General features: G+C 41.5%; 2 protein-coding genes across 2 annotated transcripts in view; both read left to right on the top strand.

Annotated features, from left to right (window-relative positions):
* The window catches only part of LOC122625010 (high affinity cGMP-specific 3',5'-cyclic phosphodiesterase 9A), a 102,172-nt gene extending 95,836 nt beyond the window's left edge, over nt 1-6,336 (top strand). Inside the window, exons 8-11 of the mRNA XM_043804819.1 lie at nt 3,424-3,550; nt 3,610-3,905; nt 3,983-4,430; nt 5,081-6,336. Coding sequence (XP_043660754.1) covers nt 3,424-3,550; nt 3,610-3,905; nt 3,983-4,430; nt 5,081-6,334 — 2,125 coding nt within the window. The 3' untranslated portion in view covers nt 6,335-6,336. The remainder of the gene's footprint in view (nt 1-3,423; nt 3,551-3,609; nt 3,906-3,982; nt 4,431-5,080) is intronic.
* A 6,807-nt stretch (nt 6,337-13,143) lies between these two features.
* Nucleotides 13,144-24,234, top strand: LOC122623188. The gene is made up of 6 exons (XM_043802186.1): nt 13,144-13,277; nt 13,580-13,640; nt 14,518-15,048; nt 20,564-20,712; nt 20,847-20,927; nt 20,980-24,234. The coding sequence occupies exons 3-6, from the start codon at nt 14,667-14,669 to the stop codon at nt 21,103-21,105; spliced, it is 738 nt and encodes a 245-aa protein (XP_043658121.1). The 5' UTR covers nt 13,144-13,277; nt 13,580-13,640; nt 14,518-14,666; the 3' UTR covers nt 21,106-24,234.
* Nucleotides 24,235-24,332: the final 98 nt, after the last annotated feature.

The raw sequence follows: 24,332 nt of genomic DNA, 5'->3' as shown, positions 1-24,332 counted from the left end.
AACCGCGCCTGACATTCAACGTGAGTCCGCCGCTGTCAGCGGCAAACGAGGGGAGTTCCAAGGGTTTTGCCCCAACCAGAAATCGCAGGAAAAAACGTTTCACAAAATTCCAATGATAATTATATATTATATGGCTGCTGAATAAGAGTTTATTTATTTCGATTGTAAATGCCTCTATATTCCCAATCCAATGCCAACTTACATTTCCATCCAGTGAAATCGTGTCAAACGTGTGTTGTAGTAGTAGTAAATCAGCTAGTCACAAGGCCAAATCGTTGAGATGAAACCGGAGATAATGCCACCCGAATTTGCTGCCGCTCCTCGAAAGACACTGGGCCCCAGCATTTACCGTTAAATCGGAGCACACGCGTAATCAATTAATCATCTTCCATCGCCACCTACCTCCTCACCTCACCCCTCTCTTGATGTCTCTCGATTTCAGGCACTTTGCCATGCAAAACCAAATTAGCCGGCCACCTTCAATGATTTGCCCTTACCCCACAAACAAGCACGTGTACACTGCGAAAAATGGGAATAAGAAAAAGAACTACAACACATACATATATAGTAGTAGTAATGAGCAAAAGTAGTAGTATACATATGTAACAAATGGTGTTAATTGTGCCACAATTAGACATATTTTTTATTTAGGTATTTCTACATTTAAACGTGATAGTTTTGATATTGAAGGCGCTAACTTCTGTGCGTGTAGTGTCCTCTTGCTGTGAGTTGTTGTTTCGATTGGGAACAAAGCCCGCTGCGATTGGGATTTTAATAATGTTGAGAGTCAAATTCACGCTGCCTGAGAAGCAGATACAATTGCACGGAAATGAATGAAAGGGAAAAGCGCGGAAAAAAGAAAAGGAAAGCAGGACAGATTAGCGCTTCTTCGATCGATTACTGTGCGACTGTAACTGTGTGAAATTCAGGAGATTGAATAAATGTTGACTCATGTCACAGGTAGAGCTAAGAATCGAATCAAACTGAAAAAAAGTTCCTGGTAAAGTTTAATAGATTATTTGTATCTTACATAATTCGGAATTCGGCATCAACTTATCAACAGCTATAAACAGTCAACAAAAAAGTGAATTCATCAATTTAAATTCGGTGTAAACTAGAATACCTGCAAAGTATCTATTTCAACTTTCTTGCAAAACTCATCGGGATGGAGGGCTCAGTTCCGTTTAAGGCAGCATTTAGTTGGTCCCAAAACCCCAATGCAATTTGGGTAGAAAATGCATTTGGAAATTGCAAAGGGGACTGAGTGGAAAATCGGTTTTTCGCATTTACATTTAATCCGCACCTCCGCTCCTCTGGTCGCCTAATTGGGATTTTCCGATTTGCTGTTTAGTAAGTAAACTATCGGCACAAGCAGCCGTGTTTGCTTGGGGATCAACTTCTGACCGCCGCACCACGTCGCTTATGTGCCACAAAATCGAGGAATAAAAGTTCAATTAAAATTCCACAAACAAACTGATGAAGGATGTGCGAAGCTTAAATGTGGGCGTACGAGTTGAGGGGGCGGGGCGGTATACTTGAAAACAGCTGCTTCACTTGAGCCAAAAATAAATCATCCAAGAAAACGCAAGCGGCGAAGGCAAAAAGTAGGAGCAACACTGCAAAAAAAAGCTATATATAAATTAAGTTGGTATTTTCAAATAGTTTTGAATGTCGAAAGTACAAAGTACAAATCCCTCTTCATGAGTTACTAATTTTTTGTTGAAAGCATCCATTGTAACAAAGTATTGATTTGTATTAAATATCTATTTATGTTGTAAGCATGGCTTAGATTTTTTCTCCCAGTGCAGAGTTGAGGAGAAAAAGGATCTGCTGGCGGCAGATTCGGCACTCGACGCTTTGCAAATTAGTTTCGAGTTGAGTTTTGGTTGGCGCTAGGCGCATTTCATGCAATTATTTAGTCATAATTAGCGCATAATAGTTGCCGGTTTTCGTCGGCGCAAAACTTTGCTCATCTGGCAGTCCGCTCGCCCATTTCCCATTTCCCATTCCGCATTCCCCATTTTCCATTTTCTGTTTGGCACAATTCATCATCATCAACGCGGAGAACAAAAGAAGTTGCCTGCTGCTCCTTTGGCAGGATAATGCCGGCAAAGGATAATCACTGCACTTGCCTCTTTAATTGAAGCATATCCGCCTGTTACGCACACCAATCAATTTCTGTTTGCAACTCCAAACTCCATTCCGTTTCGTTTCGTTATGAAATTGCGAGTATTTGGCATTGTTATTAATTAAATCCCGATTTGAGTGGCACAAACTCATGCGTAAGTTTATTAATTAAGTGACAGGCATTACAAGGTGCATTGCATTGCATACCGGAGATGCCTCCATTTTGATTGTTTTTGAACCAATTAAGTGGCAAAGTGAATAATGTCGGTTGAATGCTTGAAACACGCTTGTGCTTGTGCAGCATGAATAGTTCATGGTCGCACTGAATTAATGACAACATTGCTTACCATGTTATTAGCCGTAAAGGTTATCCATTCCATTCCATTTGCAGTTTAAATGGGCAAAGGCTGTTGCCATCACCTGAAGCCCATCAAACTGTCAGAAGTTGTTTAGTCATTGATGGAGATGCAATTTTCCGTTCAACGTAGTAATTCCCACTGCAAAATGTGGCGTTAATCCAACTGATGTTGCCTGCGCTGGGAAAATAATAAAAGTAGATACAAATATATACGCATACATATATAAGTTTATATAAAGTCGTGACAGACGGCGGGTGAAATGCGTTGCTCCATTTGCAGTTTAAATGCGGCAGTTGCAGGCGCTGAACTTGCCACCAGGAGTTTGGAGCTGACGTGCAGCCAATGCAGCCAATGCAGCTTGACACGAAAAATTCAATTTTCCAGCACGCTGTTCCACTCGCTTTTCCTTTTGCTGTTTCTTTAGCTGCACCCGACACTCTTGTCTTGGGTGCCTCAATTTCAAATAGAACGAAATGCAATTTGATATTTAACGCGCGCTGCATTTGTCAGTCTCTCCTCGGCCTGTTCGCTGTTCTCTGTTCGCTGTGCTCTGTATTTTTGTATTTCAGTTTATATGTTTTATTTCGCTTTTTCCGGGGAAAGAGCACTTCATTGGCCTTGTTTTCTCGTAAACACTTTCCGGTGCCCACACTAGAGCAAAAGCCAAATGAAAAGCCAAACGCAATCTCGACTCCACTTTAAGTTGAAGTTGCAGACCGCCGGCGGGCAAACCAATTTTCAGCCAAAACAAAAGGGCAAAACTTTTCAAATTGTTGCAACTCGATTCCGCAGAGCAATGCTGCAAATTAAGATTGCACTCATACGAAGTGAGCCTTTGTCACTCACTCATCACATTTTAGTTGTGAAATGAAATAAAAAGGTGGTTAATATAATATAATTAATATAACTACTCTTATTTTCGTTGTTAATTTTTCAGTAACATTCGCGAGGGCATCATCCGCTGCATTTTGGCCACGGACATGGCGCGTCACAATGAAATCCTCACGCAGTTCATGGAGATAACGCCCATCTTCGACTACAGCAACCGTGCCCACATCAATCTGGTAAGTACACCCACCACCTGATGAGTAGGGGGATTACTTACACTTATCTCCTGGCGCAGCTCTGCATGATCCTGATCAAGGTGGCGGACATATCGAACGAGGCGCGACCCATGGACGTGGCCGAGCCCTGGCTGGACCGCCTGCTCCAGGAGTTCTTTGCCCAGAGTGCCGCCGAGAAGTCGGAGGGATTGCCGGTGACGCCGTTCATGGATCCGGACAAGGTCAGCAAGCCGGGCTCACAGGTCCGCTTCATCGGACTCGTTCTCCTGCCACTTTTCGAGGCACTGGGCGAACTGGTGCCGGAGCTCACCGAGCTCATCATCATACCCGTGCGCATCGCCCTCGAGTACTACAGGTACCACACTCAACTTGCGGCACTAAACATATTCCATACAATCTCTGAGATATTTTCTTCATTGTGTTTTCTTTTAGGCGCCTCAACGATGCGCAGACAAAGGCGCGCAAATCGGTGGCGGACAGCAACACGTCCGCGACCTCCGACAGCAACAGCGGCACCATCGACTCCAATGCGGCGATGGTCAGCACTCCGGGCGGAGCCAGCGACAAGCTTAGCTTGGACAAGGGACTGGGCAATTCGCAGGGCTCCGGCGCCGGAGGAGGAGGTGGAGGAGGAGGTGGTGGCACTGGATCTGGATCGGGATCTGGCGGAGGCGGAGGAGGCAGCAATGCCGCCGGTAGCGTATCGCCGCAAATGCCGCGCTCCGGATCCGGGATCAGTGTCAAGTCGCGACGCAGCATTCCATCGCAAAAGTCCGCCTCGAGGACGTCCGTGGATGAGCCCGGCGGAATGGCGGCGGAGCTGCACGATCTGCCGGAGGGCAGCGAGAGCGGTGACTCGGAAACGGCCACCGAAGTTGATGTAAGTGGGCCAGAACTATCTGCATCTGCACTAAACAATATAAACAAAACCATATTGAACTATACATTTATGAACATATATTTACGAATATTTACAAAAATATTTTGAAAATATTATTTATTTAATATATACATATATTATTACCCACCTAACGAAATCATATGAAATATTTTAATATCTTTTCGACTGGCCAACTTCAATTCCTGCGTAGGAACACAAAAAATGTCTGTAAACCCGAAGTGAATATTGTAACGAAACCCAAATGGTATTCAACTTACATTCTTTTGCCAAAATATATGCAGTTTGTGTTCTTAGTGTTCATGCCAATACAAAAAAATATATCCCCCTAAAGAAAGTAGTTCATTTTATTATTTTGCTCTATATATTTTTGTAGGCTTTAATGTGTGTACAAATGCTTCTACTCAAAATCATTGAAAGTAAAGAGAAACTTATGTAAAGTGTATTACATTTGGTTTTTAGTTCATTCCACAACCAGACTCAACTTTCTCATCTTATTAAGCTGTGAAATTCCATTAAAACCTTTAAAACTTGAAAACTGACACGAGGAAGTTTGTTTGAGACAATTACATTATGCACGGCATACCCGTATAATTTAATCAGAATTTCCCATTTGTGTTCGGCCATTGCAGGTGGCCGAGAAGACGTCCAAGTTCAAGGTGGACACCGAGGGCAGCAGCAATCGCAGCAAGTCCTCGCACTCGACCTCCCGCAAGTCCTCGCGCGAGAAGCGCCCCTCGATGATTGGCGAGCTGTGCAGCAGCGGCGGTGGCCAGCGGATCCGGAACTCGTACGGCAACATCCACGGCTATCACAGCAATCGCTGTCACTTTGGCAACAATCGGGCGGTCAGCTTGGATCAGTACAGCAGCGCCGGCAACAATCGCCGCCTGTCGGACGGACTGCCGCAGGTGATCTCGGACAGCAATGTCTTCTACGGCCGCCACAATCGCAGCAGCACGGAGACCACTGGCGCCGGCGGTGTGGTTGTTGGCATTCCGCAGGACACCAATGCGAACACCAACCATCCGGTCGGCTGTCAGCTGAAGGAGCTGTTGGCCCGCACCGAGGCGGACTCGGAGGGTGAGGGTGAGGGTGACGATGGCAATGGCAGGGAGGACAAGAAGAAGATTCCGCTGGTCATACCGCAGTCGATGCCGCAGCTGGCCACATCATCGAATGGTAACATATCGCCGACACTGGTGGTCACCGAGCAAATCCTGCCCAGCAACGGCAGCACACGGAGCAGCGGCAGCAGTGGTCGCGGCGGTTCCGGACTACCTGGCGGATCGGGTGGCTCTGGTATGCCGGGACCATCGGCCGGTTCTGGTAGTTCCTGGAAATCGAGACTACGCCAGTTCTCCGATTACTTTAGCTTCAGCTTCGATAAGAGCAACAAGCGCTTCGGCAGCACACGCAGCAGTCCGTGTCCCGGTTCCAATTCCAATTCCAGTTCGGGACGGGCTAACAACAATGCCAATGGCTTGGGTGAAAATCAGGACGCACTGGGAGCAGGCGGTGCCATAAAACCGGGCATGTGCTGCACCACCATCACCAATAGCACTGGATCGCCCGTTAAAGTCGAGACGAGAGGTGGAACCGCAGGCGGCGGTGCTGTGACCACCATGACCACCACCGGAAATGATGCCCATCAGCGCCATCGCGCCTACAGCCTGGATGTGCCCGGCATGATGAGATACTCCTCCAACGACAGCAGTCGCCATCCCAGCAACAATACGCTTCAGAGTGCGGGTGGCGGCGGCGGCGGCGGCGTTGCTGGCCTGACCACCGGATTAGAGGTCGCTGCCCAACGAGTGCCGCCCAGTTTGAGCGTGGAAATGGGCCTGGCCAGCGGCTCATCATCAGAGGCGGGCCCAAAGATTTGACAACAGGGGAGCACCAGGGTGGATGCGGTTGCCATTAGCAAGGGCTATGACGGGGCCGTGGAGCAACAGGAGGTGGAGGGCGATGAGGAGGAGCAGGACGACGATGACGACGATGATGGCCGCCAGGAGCAACGCCAGCTGCAGCGGCATCATCATCATCAGCAGCAGCAGCAGCAGCCGGACGCCTCGTCCAGCTGCGAGGTGTCCTCCATGTCGATGACCGTGTGGTCGGCGATTGGTCAGCGCTTGAACGCCCTCGTCTGCCATTGCTGCGAACGCAAATTACCGGAACCAGAAAATGTCTAAGTGGGTGGATAGGTGTGCCACGTCCCACGTGCCACGTGCTACCCAGTAGCCAACACCCAACACCCATCACCCATTCAAGATGCAAACCCTCTGCCCCCCTCAACTTTAGCAGCTGGGGGTTCCTTGGCTTTTGGCTTTCACACCCGTTGGCTTTGCCTGGTAGCTTAGGTTTTAAGTTTAACTCGTAGCAAACTACATTAGGTTTCCGCAGATTTTACTCTCTTGTTTTGTTTTTTTTTTTTATTAATTATTATTTGATATTTCTCTTGTTACCTTTTAAGTATTTTTATTTATGTACATGCGCATACACACACAAATATATATATACATCTATTATTATTATTCATCGAATATGCTGTTGTGGGCGCAAACAACTACGAGCTGCGTGTTTAGCACAGAAGCAGGCTTCATAAACAAATTTCAAAGCATTCCAGTTAATGACGTTCATGAAAGATCGATCAGCAACCGATGTAAATGCATTAACGATGCATTAACATTTTCCCAGGCTAGTTTCCCATCATGTTGAGAATGGAAATGGAAGATAACTAAGTTTGTTAGCTCATTTAAGTCCGATGCCTGGAATTCCTCGTAAATAGCAATTTCCCGTGCCACTGAACTCTCAGAAAATCAACAATGCGTTGAGTCCAGAACTCCAGACTCCCAAAAACGTTTGGGGCCTTGCGTTTCGCTCTCATGTGCAATTCACGTCTAATTAAGCAAAACAAATTTCGCCCATTGAAATGCATGGCATTCTAGGTACATCATCGATGTATGCAACAGGCATGGTCGCCGGTTTTATCCACTGTTGATTCGGTCCCAGTCGACTAATTCCATTTGCTTGCAGCTCGTTGCTGTTCTCTCACGCTTTTTGCCCAATTTTTTTGTTCGTTTGGTTCGATTTTTGCACGTGGGAGGAAAGTCGATGCAGCGGGATGCCCGCAGGAGCAATTTCCATGGCCAGTCGATTGGATTCTGCAGCCGCAGCTGTTGATGTTGCCGCTGTTGCTGTTGCAGTTGCAGTTGCTGCTGCTGCGGGGGCATTGGTGTTGCTGATGACGCTGATGGCAGCACTCAATTAGAAGGCACTGTGGGAGCTGTCATTCTTTCGATTATGCACGATTTTTCCGGCTGCAACTCTCGGCTGCTAAAAACGATTCCAAAAATGAGAATCCTTTGGGAGGTGGTGGGCCTGCAGAAACCAAAAAAAAAAACAAATATCAATTTGCATTCGACAAATGGAAACGATTGAGGCCAACTGCATTCACATATCCCAGAAAAATGCAGAAAATATGAAAAAACCCAAGTTAATTCTAATCAATGTACATTTCTGTATGTAATAATGTTACATAGTTAAAAACACAGACACACACACACACACAGACACACGAATGCAGAGCAATGCAAAAATGATTGCATACTTTGCAGGGCGACTCTGATTGGCGAAGACGAAACTCGAATTCAATTACGATATGGCAACGCAGAGATAAATAGAAAAGGAGCAGAGTTAATGAAATAATAATGAATGTATTGTGCAGAGGCGAGACCAAGCTGGTCCTTGGATACAGATAAAGCTATATTAACTGAAACAAATAAAAAGAGTTGCATTTTTTTTTTGAATGTGTGTAATTAAGTGAGCACTAATTGAGCGTTCAATTCGATGAAGGTGTTAAGAGGCATATTTATTCGGTGTACATTTGGATGTCTAGCGAATCGCAGCAAATACTCTTTACTAATTGTGCATTGTAATTGCAAGCTGCAGCATATATGTATGTACCTAGATGTGTACGTGTCATTTTCTCTCTAAGTTTTGTGTACGTTTGTTGTAGTGCGTAAGTAATGAAGTACTAACTATATATATATATACATATATATATATGAATATGAATATACATATGTATATATATGTATAAATATACATATATGTATGTAAACCAGAAGGCATGAGTGAATGCCCAGCTAAGTAATTCTCTGCGTGTGGATTTCCGCTCGTTGTGTGTTTTCTGTAGTTAGACTTGAGACTAGCAACCTAATTATAAGTTTATCGAATGTATTCGTGTATGTACCTTCCAGTCCCCGCACTTCAAACAGTTTTCTGTTGGTGGCCCTGCATAGACTGAGCAGGACACACTATATACTATACTACACATGGCGCCCGAACAGGGACTGCATGGTATGGCACTCAGATAAACAAGCTAGCAAATGATGGAAAATGATATAAAAGTAAAATCCTTTGACGGCTAACTCCTAGATGTAAGACTCTACCTAAACAAACCACTCGAAATTAGCTAACACATCAAATTGATTTGTTGCCTTATGATACTACAACTACTACAACTACTACTGTGCTGCATTACAGCTGTGTGAGTGAGTGCTCCGCGACGGAAAAGCTCACTTTTCCACAATTGGTCACAGCGTTTTATATTGTCCATGCCACCAACTTCCCTTGTTTGAATGACAAAACATAAAGACTAAAACTTGAATTTAAACAAAATCGACAAAACAAACAAAAAAATATGAAAAAACCAAACAAAAGAACTTTCCAACAAAACCAACTATACATATAGATACAAATATATATATATATACATAAATATTTATCTTAAAGATACTACAACTACAAAAGTCGTAAAAAAGAACTCTAGGTGTTTTACAAATGCATAAAACAAAAAAAAAAACAAATGGCAACTAAACCCAAAACCCAAAACCAAACGTAAGCCATTTCAAGCATAACTAAACTAGTTTAGAGCCCGAGCAAAAAAGATGGCAAAGCAAGTCAGATGTTGGCCAAAACCCAATATGGATGAACAAATTTGACAGGCCGAAAATATTAATGTCCTTGCAATGGATCAACAGATATCAATAATTAAATCTTTTAAGTCAATTCAAAGTATTTAAAAAAAAGAAGAGAATCCCAAATAAATGGCTGACAGTTTTTAACGATTGACTTACTTGCTACATTGCATCAAAAAATATTTCAATAAGTAAAGACAATAGGTGAATACGCATTAATAAAAACCAAAATAAATAATAGATGTTTACTACTTTGGATCATGTTTTCCCTAAAAGTCATTTTTTTAAGTCCGACTACAATTTTGAAATCATCTCAATTAATAAATTAAGAATTAGATTTTATTAAATTGTTTTCTATGTTGTCGAAATAATGCAAAAAGTACACAAAATATAATGCGAAAAAAAACGAAATGATTTGCCTGTGAGTGTATAACATTAGGATATCATAATTCTGTTATCGGTACGATTGCCAAACATTCAACGATTGACAGCTACACTACTTACATATATATATGAAACTCTGATTGAATCGCCAAAGAGCATTGCAGGGGCATTCCTATCGTTTTTCGGCAATCACGTAACTATTTAGCGTAATTTTTGGCAGTCAATTAAATGCTTCCCCCTTCCCAAAGTTGGTTGAATGTTAAATATGGGAGAGATACATCGGATGCGATCCGATAGCGATAGATAGAACGAGTTCCAAAAACACAAATGCTTGTTCGGACCTAATCAAATATTTAGACAAGGATATGAGCAATTTGGACCAACTTGACTAAACCCCCACACATAACCCTTGATTTCCGAAAGAAACCCCTGCAGCAACATATTTATGTATAAATGTATGTGCAAAACGATAACGATTCAGTATGTGTACAAACATAACACACACGCAGACACACCGACACCGACACGGACACAGATACAAATACAAATACAGAAGTCTTAGTGTGCAGTTCAACGTATGTAACAATCTCGTAGGTCTAAACCATAACTACCTGTCGACTTGCCGACCTAGATTGAGATCTACAATATCAGCTTAAAAAACAAAGAGCGGATTTGACGAGGACCTATGATCCTAGGAACAGTGGGAATGGAACAAAAGAAACGCTGGAAACGGAACAGGAAGCGCATGCATCTTACTTTATACTTTTCTACGTGACTTACAACTTGAGCCGAAGACGACAAACAACTAGAAAACTAAAAATAAACTTCCTAAACGGTTTCCACTAAAACACAAGCCTATCACACGCCCTAAAATCCACGCACACAAACGCAGCTCTGTCAATGAGAAGACTCCTTCACTTTCACTTTAGTGTGACCCTTCACAGCGACGATGTGACCAAGTGTGCATCTGATTCAAATGCGGAAAGCTTTCTGACTTGATTGTCAACAAATTCTTAATTATTTCTATATTTCTATATTGGGGCTTCGAACTCATTGACTCTGTCTGTCGAATAACCAAATGTCCAGGCAAGGCATCCAACCACCGATAATGGACCACACCCTGCACCAGATAGATAACCCGTAATAACCCCAAACCCAACTGCTTAACCCTCGAAAGCCTTGACCGTCATCTAAACTTGGTAAATAAAGCGTTACATCTACAAAACTAAGAAAAAAGCAACTAATATATGTGTAATTACTAGTGACCCTCCTGAACAACTGACAAAGCCTTTACTCAAAGAAAACACACACAACAAATACAAAGACTACAATTTTAATATACAAGAAAAGAACAAGAGAATCGAGATCTTTAAGCGAAATTTTAATCAAGATGAATGTAAGAGAGATCCTTGAACAGCATTCTTCGGCAGGCCGAAGTTTAGATGCTCTTTCAACGCCCACACACATATGAACTAAGGAAAGATCTATTATATATACATAAAAGCCTGGCCGCTTGCTCTTCAGTGTACTGGAACTGTTTTTTTTTTCTCACCTCTCATGTTGCAGGACTTTTTAAAAGTGAAAAGAACCAGAAAAAGTAAAAGAAAACATAAGTACTGGAGATACCCTTGCAAAATAGCGGAAAAACCCAAAAAAAAGAACGATCCTCAAAAACTATCTTTTGCAGGGGCATCAACAAGGTATATAGTATATTTTCAAATTTTATGTCAATGAATAGAAATGGATATATACATACACAGATATATACACATACCAAATAGAATCATAAATATATACATAAAAATAGTTATAATTTGTAAGTAACAACCGAGATCAGATCGTCAGCAAGCTAAATATCTTAAGGATATTTCTCCACACAAATACGACAGACACACAACACCCAAAAGTAGTTGAATTCTTTACGATGATCAAATAATATGGATCGGGAAATATTATCTCAGCAAAAGAGCAAGCATTGAGTGTAAATTAAACAAATTCAAGCATTAAAACAAATTCCCCCCCTCCCCCTGCCCCCTCACAGAACCGAAATATCCACAGATAATATTCCTCTCACCATCCAAAGGCAAGTTATACAGTGCATATGCATATACATACAAGTATAGAAACCAACCAAAGAGCATGAGAAAAAGAGAAAAACAAAGCGCTATGCAAATTCTATGTGAAGTAATAGTTAATATATATATATATACATGCATACATACACACCTATATACAAGCCGAAAAACATTTAGATGTAAAAAGCTCGTGGCACCTTCCCTCTTAAATAAACGAATCAAATATCGCTGAGTATCCCACGCAGAACAGTCAACATGGGTGTACAACTAATAAATCAGCTAAGAAACGAGAAATTCAATGAAACTTTCCCGAAAATGCATTTAAATGGTAAACAAATATTTAAATGAGATAACTCAACTTGTATTTAACACCTAGTTATGTCCAACTCAGATTAATGGCATACAAAGACAACCACATGCAACATACAAAATACAAAATACCAAATACAAAACACACAGACAGACAGACGGACTGCGATGCAAAAGGACTACTCAAGGACACACCAATACCAATAGAAGAACCACAACCTACGAGACAAACACGAACACACGGACACACTCACACACACACACAAGTATTTTTGTGTAAAAGTATAAAACAGAAAATATGAACTAATGAATGAATATGAAATATATTGAAATAAAATCATTTCCAAACTACTTATTAAAAATGTTCTGTACGTTTTTATTGGGCCAAAAAGTGAAGCTAAATATTTTTCAAATATTTATTTCTTCAGAAGTTTTTTTTAATGCTATAATTTATTATAATCGAACTTCATTGAGTGCTGCACATAATTTCATGTATATAACAAATTCATCTTTTTTATGTGCATAAATTGTATTGGTTTGCTTACTCATTCAAGTAGGCACTAGATTTTACTAGATTTACATTTTGAAATTACTTGAATGTAATCCTTTGGCGGGTATATTCCTCATTGAAAGCTTACCTTGGTTTCTGGTGCTCTTTCCGGACAAAGCTGTTTAGCTTTTGGAAAAGCTAATTCCCCTTCCTAAAACCGGAAGTACTTTTATGTCTAGTTCAGAAACTGAAAAAAGCTGTTCGCTGGTTCGAAGGAATACTAAGCATGTTTGCCAAAAGCTACGAAGCGATACGCATTTGTATCGAACAAAAGCTTGCAGCACGTTGTGTTGCACGGGAATGTTGCCGTTGGGGGCACCAATGTTGCTGCTGCCCCAAGCCAGCAACATTTGTTTGGGGCGCAGCCTCGGCGACGTCGTCAGTTGGCTCTTGACTCTCCCACGCTGCAGTCGGTGGCTCTGGCCGGAATCAGACCCGGAATCGGAAACGGAATCGGTATCGGAATCGCAATCCGAATCGGAATCGGAATCTTGCCCGGATTGCCAAGCGGACTGGGAGTGAGAGCGTGGTTCGTCACACTTGCAGTTGCAGCAGCAGTAGCAGCAGCAGCAGCAGCAGTAGTGGCAGCAGCAAAAATCAACAAAATCAACAAAGGCGACACAAAAGACGGTGGGCAAAAAGCAATCAGCAAACAGTCGCTTGTGAAAAGGACTCGGGAAAATAGGAAAATCGGGGCGGGGAAAAACGAAGAGGGCGGCAGGCCCTCTACCTACTACCTACTACCTACTGCTGCGCTCGCTGGCTGGGAAATTCGTGTTGTGTTGTGTTGTGTTTTTGTTTTCACATTTCCCTTCCTCTTTTTTTTTCAAGTATTTTTAGTGCTTGCGTGCGAAATTTTGTTGGTGTCAAAGTTAAACAATTTACGTGAGATGTAAGTAGCAGAGCCTTGAAATGAGCAAAAGTAGCCAAAAAAAAAACAAAAAAAAAATGAAATAGAAAAGGGAAAATCAATGCGGATACGCGTGTGCCCCTATGTGTGTGTGTGTGTGTGGTGTGTATGTGTGTGTGTGTTTGTAAGAAGGAAAATCCATAAAACACGTGAAGTGAAACTCGAACTTGTCGCTCTCTTTTTTTGGCGTACAGGGCACGCAAATAATAAGTAATAAAATTCGAATTAAACACTGCTTGTATGCGGATGTGTGTGTGTGTGCAACTTTCTGTTTTTGGCAGCCGCAATGGGCCAAAATATTTGTGAAAAATTGATGGGAAAAGAAATGCCAGCGAGAAGCCCCAAGAAGCTTTGTAAACAAGCAACTCGGCTGCCAAACACGGAACTGCTGCCGAACAGCTGATCCGCCGCCCAACCACCACCCCCTGCAACCACCCACAAAAAACACACACACACACAGAGGCAGAGGGGGCAGAGGTAAAATTGCTGCCAAAAACTGTCTGTCGACACAATGCAGCGAAACTTTTGTGGCCAACAGAACAGTGGGCAGAACTTGCAGACCTGCCTGCTGATATAATGCAATGTTGATTGATCCAAATCAACTGAATTCAATCAAAAATCTCTCAACCAAATCAAATCTCTAACAAAAAAATAGTTGCATATTTTGGCGTTTTTTGAATATATTGATTTTAAATAATATAAAACCGAATTGTTAGTATAAAAACTAAACTAGTTGTTTTTTGGGTTAGTACATTTAAGCCACTGTATAACAACATGGAATTGATTAAGTTTCCAATAATATATCACCTTTCTCCACACACCCAAACACACACACACACACACACATACACACGCAAAGTGCAAGGACAGGCTAAGAAGAAGCAGCAGTAGGAAAAGGATAATTGCAACAGCAACATACGAAGCAACTGCAACTGCAACAGCAACATTTGCTGCCAGTGCAGCTCCCACAGCCGTCGCCGCCGCCAAGTTCAAAATCAACGCCTGACAATGACAAAGGCAGCAGCAGCAACAGCAGCAGCAACAGCAATAACAGCAGCAACACCAATCAAAACAGCAGCAGCAGCAGAAGCAGCAACATCGGCAGCAGCAGCAGCTGCAACTGCAACCAAAGCAATAACAATCAATGGGCAGCAAGCGACATGGCGACGTCAACGAGGCTGCACAGCAGCAACAACAGCGGCAACACGAAACATGCAGCAGCTACAACAGCAAATGCAGCAACAACAGCAACGATTGCAACGCCTGAAGGCGGCCGGTGGACTGGAGGCGTGGCTGCCACCAATGACGTCGCTGTGGCGGCTGCCAACTGACTATCTCGCCCAGCTGCTTTTGGCCCTCTGCCTGCTGGGCTGCCTCAGCCCCTTTACAGGTAATTAGCTATTAATTTCAGTAGCAACATAAATTAGGCACCTAAATCGGGGTGGCTCCTTCTCAATCTTACTAACTTACACATATAGATAACTGCTCAGTCAATAGTGCGTATGAGTGATATGCTACACTTTATCACGTATCCGACGCGTATGCCCATAGAACATAGATTCATTGGAAAAAGAAACCAAGGTCCACCCTAATGAACACATTTGCATTTCCTCGTTAGATTTACCAAACTTATATATGTAACTCCTCAGTCACCAGTGCGTATGAGTGATATGCTAGACTTTATCACGTATCCGACATGTATACCCATAGAACATAGCTTCATTGGAAAAAGAAACCAAGGTCCACCCTAATGAACACATTTGCATTTCCTCGTTAGCAGCGCCTCTTCCGCTTCTTCTCGCGCACCTAAATCGAATCAGTTTTAATGTCCTCTAATGACGCGATTATCCAGGACTAACATTTGCCTTCCGCAGAAAATTCATTTTGGTTGTAGGTACGCACAGCAAAAAATAAAAGAAATCGAAACTGTCAGAAATGCGCCCATAACAATGTCAGCCTGCCGTTGGTTTTTAGTATTATTTTCCCTTTTTTTTTTGCGAAATTTGCATATATCGAAGGTTGCGAACACAAGCAACACTCCAATTTCTAAGGCGCCGGTGAGTCGGCAATAAATCTGCCTATTACAGTGAATATTCAACCAAAAGGGATGCCCACCTATTTCGAATCAATAATGCAAATGCCTTAATGTTGGCATTAAAAGTACATTTATCTCACGAGTTTTGCAATCAATTATTCAGCTGGCTTAATGTAACTTAGTTTGCATAGCTCACCCATAATTCTCTCGAGTTTTCAAATCAATAGTTTTACTGCCCACAAATGGCGAAACACAAATAATGGTTGTAACGGCAAGTTGTTCAATAATTTAGTTTGCCAAAAAGTAAGCAAGTTAAGTTTTCATTGCCAAAAGAAAAAAAAGAACTTTCTAACTTCCTATCTAAGATTCATGTGCTTTAAAACTCCTGGGAAACAAAGCGAATGCCTACTGTAGCCCACCTTGCCAGTAGTGCTCAATCAAATTTGATGATTCTGTTTTTCTTTTATGTGCCAGTCGGAGCCGAGCCATAAACAATTGCCAGCGGAATGAGAAAAGTCTCGAGATTGCAGGAAAAGGGTACAACTGCAGTGGGAAAAGGGCTATTTTCCAATGGAAAGTGTGGAAAAGCACTTTTCTATTTGTGATCTCTGCAAAAGCAACTAAAACTGATACATTTTAATGGAATAAGTTACATTTTAGCTATTATATTTATTATATTTATTGCAGAGCAAAGTTAAATATTTTTCAAAATTTCTTCAAAACCACTCTGGCTTTTCTAGCCGTGTATGTTCCCTCTATTGAGCAGTTTGAGTTGTTAGTAAGTTGGCTACAACCTTGACTTTGCACATGCAACGAACACGGCTGTTCGGCTTTAACCCTCTGCTCCCAAACCGCAAAATGAAAAAACCACTTTGGTTACACACAATTTTGAATGTTAGAACAGAAGGCTAGAAGAATAGAAGAGGAAGAAACTGGAACATGTGGCCGGTGCTCAAGTGCTGATGGGTTAACTCAAGTGAGATTGAGATTGATATCGAACGATATTCCCCATCTCATGATTGATGGGCATCGTATCGTTCGATACGCTTTCTATGGCATTTTCCATGACGATGACATAACAGCCTCTAATTAGCTGCATGCTGGCCTCTGTGGGCGTCAATGGGTTAAGATGAGTACCGCTTAGAAACAATATTCAAATATAATGAGAAATACTTACAGAAAATGCTATGAATATTGCTGGAAAAATTGTAGAGAAGTAGATTCAATTGAAATTGATGTTTCCTTTTTAAAATAAATGAAGTTAAGCTTATATTTAAGAATTGTGGGGCATTGGCTTACATAAAGTGGCACAATCGATGGATGGTGGAGCATTGCGTTTGAGCTAATTACAGTGGCTACTAAAAGTGGTGCTCGTTTACTTTTTTCCTCGTGATTTCGATGGTGATGGTGGTGCAATCAATCGACCGTTGAGTGGTGACAAGAGTTTGCTGGGTTGCTTGGTTTGCTGGTTGGTTTGCTGGTTGGTTTGTGTGCTCCATCGAGAGATGCCATCGCCTTCAACGATGCAATCGATCCACTCAATGGCTAATCTCGGCCCAAATCGCGTAGTCAGGGTCATCTAATGGCCGCCATCGTTGGCTGCCCAAATTTGCTCTTAAAACAAGGGATGCTCTTTGGAATTTTGACTGCAAGCACCAACATTTATGGCACTTTAAATGTTTAAAATTGTATATAAACTTAGATTTTTAGTGTGTAACAATTGGCCCACGTGCCTCAGTCTTAGACGCTACATGCAGGCTGTCCTCTTGGCACATTGCGCATACGACACGTTGACAGGCCGACATTACAGAGGCCAAAACAAAGGGGTAAAGTGCTAAAAGATAAAGTGGGCATGCAGGGGGTTGAAGGGGTTAAAGGGGTTGAAGGGGGTTGAAGGGGTGGTGCGGACGTGACCCGGCTAATTACACAGCAGCGTGGCATTGAACATGGTTTTATAATCTGCGCTTCCGTTTGCAAATCGCCAGTTGCGAAACAAGCGTTTGTTTTCATTGCATATAAAATATTTGGTTAATTACATGTGTTTTTCTTGCGGTGCATAGAGTGGCGAATGAGAGTCGCAAGGCAGGCAGCAGAAGTGGAAAACTTGATGGCTGCACTCACTCGACGATGCCGCCGTGACCCTGCCACTTTGCCAGCCCCTCGCCCATCCGGCCTGCCCCCGATTTTCCTCTGCTTTTTCACAGCTTTTCCACCGCCTTTCCTTTCCTTTCGTTTTGCTTTCCTTTGCGCTGCTTAGGCATTTATGAACTGCTTCGACACAAGGCTACTGCAACTGTGGCAGTGCATTTCATTTAGAATGTGTGTTTTTTCTTTTCCTGCTAAAGAGGCTCATTGTTGTTGGCCAGCCAGCATTTTGAATTGGCCACGAGTGGCAAAAGCGGAAAATCTTTTTAAGCATTCTTCCTCTTGTCAAGTTCGGGAAAGTGGCATGTGGCATGTGGCATGCGGCGTGTGGCGTTCGACATTGAAAGCGAACTTCCCACATAGCCGCCAAGCTAAGCAGCTTTCAAATAATTCAAATAATAAACTAATATATAAATACAAATTAAACAGACTCATGTGGCATTTAAGACAAGACATGTGTGCATATGCAATCACATAAATTGAGCCAAATTGTGAGGCAATTGAAAGCGAGCATTTTTCAATTGACTGCACTCACTGGCAGCTCCTTCAATCTACACACGTTGCTGGCACTTTAATTACTTGAAATAGCCGCAAAATGCAGTGCTAATTCATCTAATTGCAATTTGTCACGAAGTTTTCAGTTGCCCACTTGTGTGTGTGTGTGTGAAATTGATTTTCCCTGAAAATAGCACAAAGGACCAGACCAATTTAAGCGCATTTCGCTTGAATTTCCCCGCCAAAAAGAGGAAATATATACAATATATATATAGATATATACACTGACACAGGATGTTTGTGAAGAGCTCGAGGGGCACCTTGTAAAATGTCACAACAAAAGCTATTTATAAGTGAGCCGTGGCCCTGGACGCCACCCAACAACCCCCCGCCAAATGACCCCAAGCCCCTGCACCCCCCTCCCCCGAAAAAAAAAAGAAAAGTCCACGCTTGGGTCAGGTGGAAATGAGAAAAGGCCAGGCATTAAAATGCAATAAACATAATTGTAATACAATGCTGGCACTGCGGCGCAATGCATTTCACTTCCCAGCAGCAAAGACAAACGAAACACTGCAAAAAAAACAATATGCAAACCACGGGATATGACTGAAATTTGATTTATGCCATGTTGCTGCTTTTGTGTTTTTTAATTAAGTTTTTTTGACAAACTAGCAGCTTTTGTAAACGCGCAAAGGCCTCCAACTGTTTTCCTCAGACTTTGTGAATTTTTCTACAAATTCTCTGTGCAATTTTCGCCCAGTATGTGGCATCCACAGCGAAGGGCGAAGGTTAAACAGAGAGTGGGTGGCGAGAGTGGGCGGTGGGTGGTGGCCTGCTAAACTTTGACCCAGGACACAGCTAAATTGTTTGGGCGACAGCTGGTGCACGAAAGTTGAACGCTTGCTTTTAATTATTCAGCGATCTCAGCAAAGGACTGCGGCGAAGGTGATGAGCTGAGGTGATGGGGGTAAGCAAAGGAAAATGGCCAAAAGAGAAAGGGAAAGAGAAAGCGGAGGAAAAACCCGGCGAGAGCAAAAGCACGTGCAGCCACGAACTTTCGCTGCAATGGCGGAAACTCGTGGCAAGAAGGGCAGCAGGAAAATGCGAAAACGCTGAAAGGACGAAGGGATAAAAGGACGAAAGGACGATGCAGGGCAAACAAACAAAGTGAACAAACAACTGCAGCTTCCGCCCAAATGCCGCCACCCATTTTCCAGTCTCGAATTCAACAATGCCGCAACTTTCCCCAAAAATGTGTAAAGAAAAAAAGAAAAAGTTTGCCGCCAGAAAACCTTTTTCATTTAAATTATACTTTAAAAACTAAATCCAGCTTCTTGTTCTCAAGTAAGTTTCGAAAAACCTCGAGTAAAGAACTGTTCATGTTGTTGCACCCGATTGTGGCAAGTGTAGCATGCGACCCATTAAAGACCGCATCCGCAATTCGTGGTGTTGTGGTCGAACCTGCACCTTTGCAACGGCAACAAATGCCCAGCGGCGCCTACGTCACTTGCAACAATTCCACCTTCATGTGCAGCAATGTCGCTTGCAGCAATGTTGCAGAGCTTTTGAGTATCCTCCCCCCTCCCCCCTCTTTTGAGTTCGAAAGCTATGCGAGTGACCCCCCGCCCCCCTTCTTGGTGACCCCTCCACAGAGCTGCCAGCTGTCTGTCCCCACAAATGTCCAACTGTCAGTGGCACTGTCCCATTGCTGCCCCCTGCAATTGCGTTGCAACATCGGGTATTTATTTTCTCTAATGAAGGCGGTCAACACTTGTGCGTACCTACAAAGTGCGCAATTGCAATTGGAAGCGAAAATGCTACCGAAAGTTTATTAAGTTGGTATCTTTAAGTTTGCCATATCTTTGAAATACTTATATGCACTTAAACTCACAGCTTCATTCATGAAAGTACTGAGCATAGCAATTAATTATGCAGTCGTTCAATCGAAATCAGTTCAATGGCAAAACGGCGCACATAAAAAACACGTATTATTTGATTCGGAATTTGAATCTGAATCTGAATCTAAATCTGAATCTGAATTGGCATTTACGCAACCCCGCGGTTCACATGAATTGATAATCGCTGATCCGAGGGTTCAAATCGACAAACTAGCCGGATTAAAGTGGAGCACTGGCAGTTTGGCTTGGCACACACGTACATAGTTACTATAGCCATCGAACTAACGACTTAAATATTTATTTATTTATTTAAAAATTGTTATTATTTGCAGCTGCACTCGAGGAGGACTGCGTGGACTTTCAGGGCAACAAGGTGAACCACGGAATGCTCTATGTGCCGGGACCAGGAGTCTGCAGCCTCTGCGTCTGCTATCACTCCGAGCCACTCTGGTGCAAGGCCATCTACTGCGATCCGCCCTACGTGAGTATATAGCTTAGCTACTATATATATATATATATTCATATGACTTCTAGTTTAGCAACTGTTTATAATGTGTAGCAGCCCATTGTTTCCAATTCATAGCAGCTAATTGCAATCCCATTCTTTCCCACCAGTTTTGCAAAAACTTCCGAGTTGGCGAGCGTTGCTGTGAGTTCGAGTGCTTGGATCCGCCCGGCGAGGACAAACTGTACCAGGTAATATGTAAGAAACATATACGAAACATATAACTATACACTTTGTTTACAGGAGCGCATGCGAAAGCGGGCCGAGATATTGGCCGGCAACAGTACAGCCTCGAATGTGCAACTCGCGCCGATCGCCATGTCCACCATAATGCTGGGTTTCCTGGGCAACAGCTTGCTGAACTTATAACTTGAAGTCAAATAGCAAACTGGCAGCGATGGAGACCAACGCAAGGCGAAGCTAGATCACAACATTCACATTTTTGTTGCTCCTCAAAGCGTAGGACACACTACCCACTACCCAACAAATTATTACAGTGTAATGATAATAGGCGAAATGCAAATGAAATCGGGCCACGTATCTGTGACCAACAATTGAATGGATGCAAAGATGCAAAGATGCAAAGATGCAAAGTGCAAAGTGCAGCGTGCAAAGATGCGTAGGTTTTCACTTATATCCCCAGACTTCAAATAGGTACAATAATACAATTTCAATGGACATATGGAACAGGAAACAGCTAGGGCATGGAAAGTCGCCCCGATTGCAGAACATATTCGAGTACTTTCAATGTGATCCGTATCCGAATCCGAATCCAAATCGAATCGGTATATAGCCAGCAGATATATAGCATATACATTTATGTATCTACATCTAAATAAGTACGAGTATAGATGCGTAAGCCAGCAACACCAAGAAACCAGAACAAACTCATCAAGCGAACGTATAAGACAGTCTCTAGCTCCTAAGACTCTATAGTAAAAAAGAAATATATATATATATAATATATATACATAGCTATATGGACACATATGTAAGCGTATTGTACATACGAGTATATAGCTCTGTGTATCGGATCAAAAATTGTTGATTAGTGTTTAGCTAACTGAATGAGGGCAACTTCTTCTAGGAAGATAGGTTTTTTTTAATCCAATAACAAATGTTCACCTCTACACACACCACAGTTCACCACATTAGCAACTGCTACTAGTACATATATATCTATTTTTTTGAGCTGTCAGCTGTTAGTTTCGAACTACAAATTAATTGAAAACTATATAATAGTCGGGTAGGAATCGTTGGAAACGATTGGATTTAAATGCGAAAACTTGACAGCTCTGGTTACTTTCTAACCAGCAAAGAAAACACGTTGAATATTTCTATGAATGGCGGGTAAGGGCGATGAAAAGTGTCGATCTTAGTGAAGGGTAGTAAATTACACATATCTTGGCAACATTTTTTCCAAAATATTACAACACGAATGAATCATTAACTCTCTTGCATTGGTGCTAATTTTATCGTAGGCTAAAGAAAATCAAATTTAAATCACACACTCCTCAATTCGCACATCACACTCCCCTCCAATCATATTGAATCAAATTCTCTTTAACAATTAGGTAATGTAATCGAAAGCAAAAGAAAAAAACCAAAAAAAAGTGTAGTTAACCAATTAAACGTAATGAATCTATGTTTTGTGTAAGAAACTTGAATTTGCCTAAGGTAAATCGATTAAAATAAAAAATAATAAAATAATATACTAACTAACTAGCTAATGAAAACCAACTCCTATGTTAGCTCGCTGGATAGGTTTTCCCATTCATTTTCCCATTCGGATAAATCAATAAACGAAGAAAAATCCAAATTGGACAAAGCTTAGTAGACATGTAGGAAAATCCCTTCAAGAAGTATAGATCTCGTTTCAACTTTAGGCTAATCTAATGACTCTGCAGCCATCTCCGTCTCTTTCTACTAAATATATATATATATACGAGTATATATAAATAAAACCTATGAATGTAGCAAATAAAAATATTAGATATATAGCTGGACCAGCGGGAAAAACGTGAAACTCAAATGTAGTCGATGAAAATCACAATCCAAAAGGAAGTTGGTCAACATTTTCGTTTTTCACTTGACAGCACATCAAAGCAAATTACATTTAACAACAAACTAATAATAAATATATAAAAATGCGGGATATCCGAGAAAAAACGTGGAGTACGGCTGTGAAATTATGTTTGCTTTAAAATGCATAAACGCAACTGTAAATATTAAAATGATCACTAAAGTATATAGGCCATAATATGGTAAACAAAAAAAGAAAAAGAAAACTATTCAAATCAAGAAGAGAAGAAAGTTGAAGAAAAGTGAAATGAAGCTCAGCGAGACAGGAAATTAGACGAAGGATAACTAATTAACTGAATGTACAATTCAAAATGCCACAACATCTGACCAATTATGATCCATAACAGATAATATATATATATATATACATATATACAAACAGATATGTATACATACATCAATCCAAGTATCTGATAAGATAAATGACAAATTTTAATTAAGCCAGTGTTCGGAAGAGAAGACGATGATGACAATGAGTATGCATAATGAGAATGGGATTCAGATTGAGATAGAGATTGAGATTGAGAATGGCAGATTCGAAGCGCGCTTAAACAATTTTTAACATAGACTCAACTAACAAATGCAAATTGGCTTTAATTAACAACTAATAACGAAGAAATCACACCACGACTAATAACTATAACCCAAAGCTATTGATACTGAAAAAGTATTTGAGTTCTTTTCGAACGATTTTAGTTCTAGATAGCAGTGTTGTGAAACAACCGAAAAAAAAACTTTTTCCTAAGCTTAAGCGCTTTGCCGTCTGCAGAAATCCTTGTAAGATCCTCGAAAATAAAATGTTTTTTTATAACCGATGCAGTGGACAACAGGCAGGATATAGAGCTCCTAGGATTCCGATATCTGGAATGATACAACAAATACAAACGATCTAATTAAACCGTTTCAACACTGACAATGTGCAAGAGAGAGAGAGAGAGAGAGAGAGAGAGAGTGAAACACGCAGCGAAAAAGATAGAGATAGCATAACTAATTTATGCTTTTGGGCTATATATCCTGCCTTCCAGACTGGAAATTATTCATCTTTATTACCGATATTACTTACTGTAGAGCAGGAAATATTTTACAATTCTTAAACCTTACCAAAAACCAAAACCAAATCCAAAAAAAAAGGCTAACAAAACTATTAAACTTGACAATTTCTAATGTTATCGAAATCAAAGTTATAACAAGGATGTAACAAGAAATGAGAAAACTTCAACAAAATACGACAACTTATTGATTCCAAATAAAGAAACAAGGCAGCAAATGTCATAAAATGTTAACCGATAATTTCGCAGAAGAGGCAAATCGAAAATGCAAAATCCAAAATCATGTACGCATACCTTAATATAATAATAATAATAATATTAATTCTAATACCAGAAAAATTTTAACAAAAATATACAAATATTTTCACAATAGCTTAAAATAAACAGCACTTGTGTCCTTTTTGGGGGTTAACTATTACTAACTATCAATACCGACCATTAAAACTTATCAGTTGATTAATGAAT

This window comes from Drosophila teissieri, chromosome X (genome assembly GCF_016746235.2).
Source record: "Drosophila teissieri strain GT53w chromosome X, Prin_Dtei_1.1, whole genome shotgun sequence".
Taxonomy (NCBI): Eukaryota; Metazoa; Arthropoda; class Insecta; order Diptera; family Drosophilidae; genus Drosophila; species Drosophila teissieri.
The sequence above is the reverse complement of the archived record's forward strand: the minus strand, read 5'-3'. Positions and strand labels throughout refer to the sequence as shown.

What these genes read in the sequence shown, in the direction of transcription:
- LOC122623188 (XM_043802186.1), top strand. Translation starts at nt 14,667, where the DNA reads ATGACAAAGGCAGCAGCAGCAACAGCAGCAGCAACAGCAATAACAGCA. An exon ending in CTGCCTCAGCCCCTTTACAG is followed by an intron (nt 15,049 to 20,563) that starts GTAATTAGCTAT and finishes TATTATTTGCAG; the next exon opens with CTGCACTCGAGGAGGACTGC. An exon ending in GCGAGGACAAACTGTACCAG is followed by an intron (nt 20,928 to 20,979) that starts GTAATATGTAAG and finishes CTTTGTTTACAG; the next exon opens with GAGCGCATGCGAAAGCGGGC.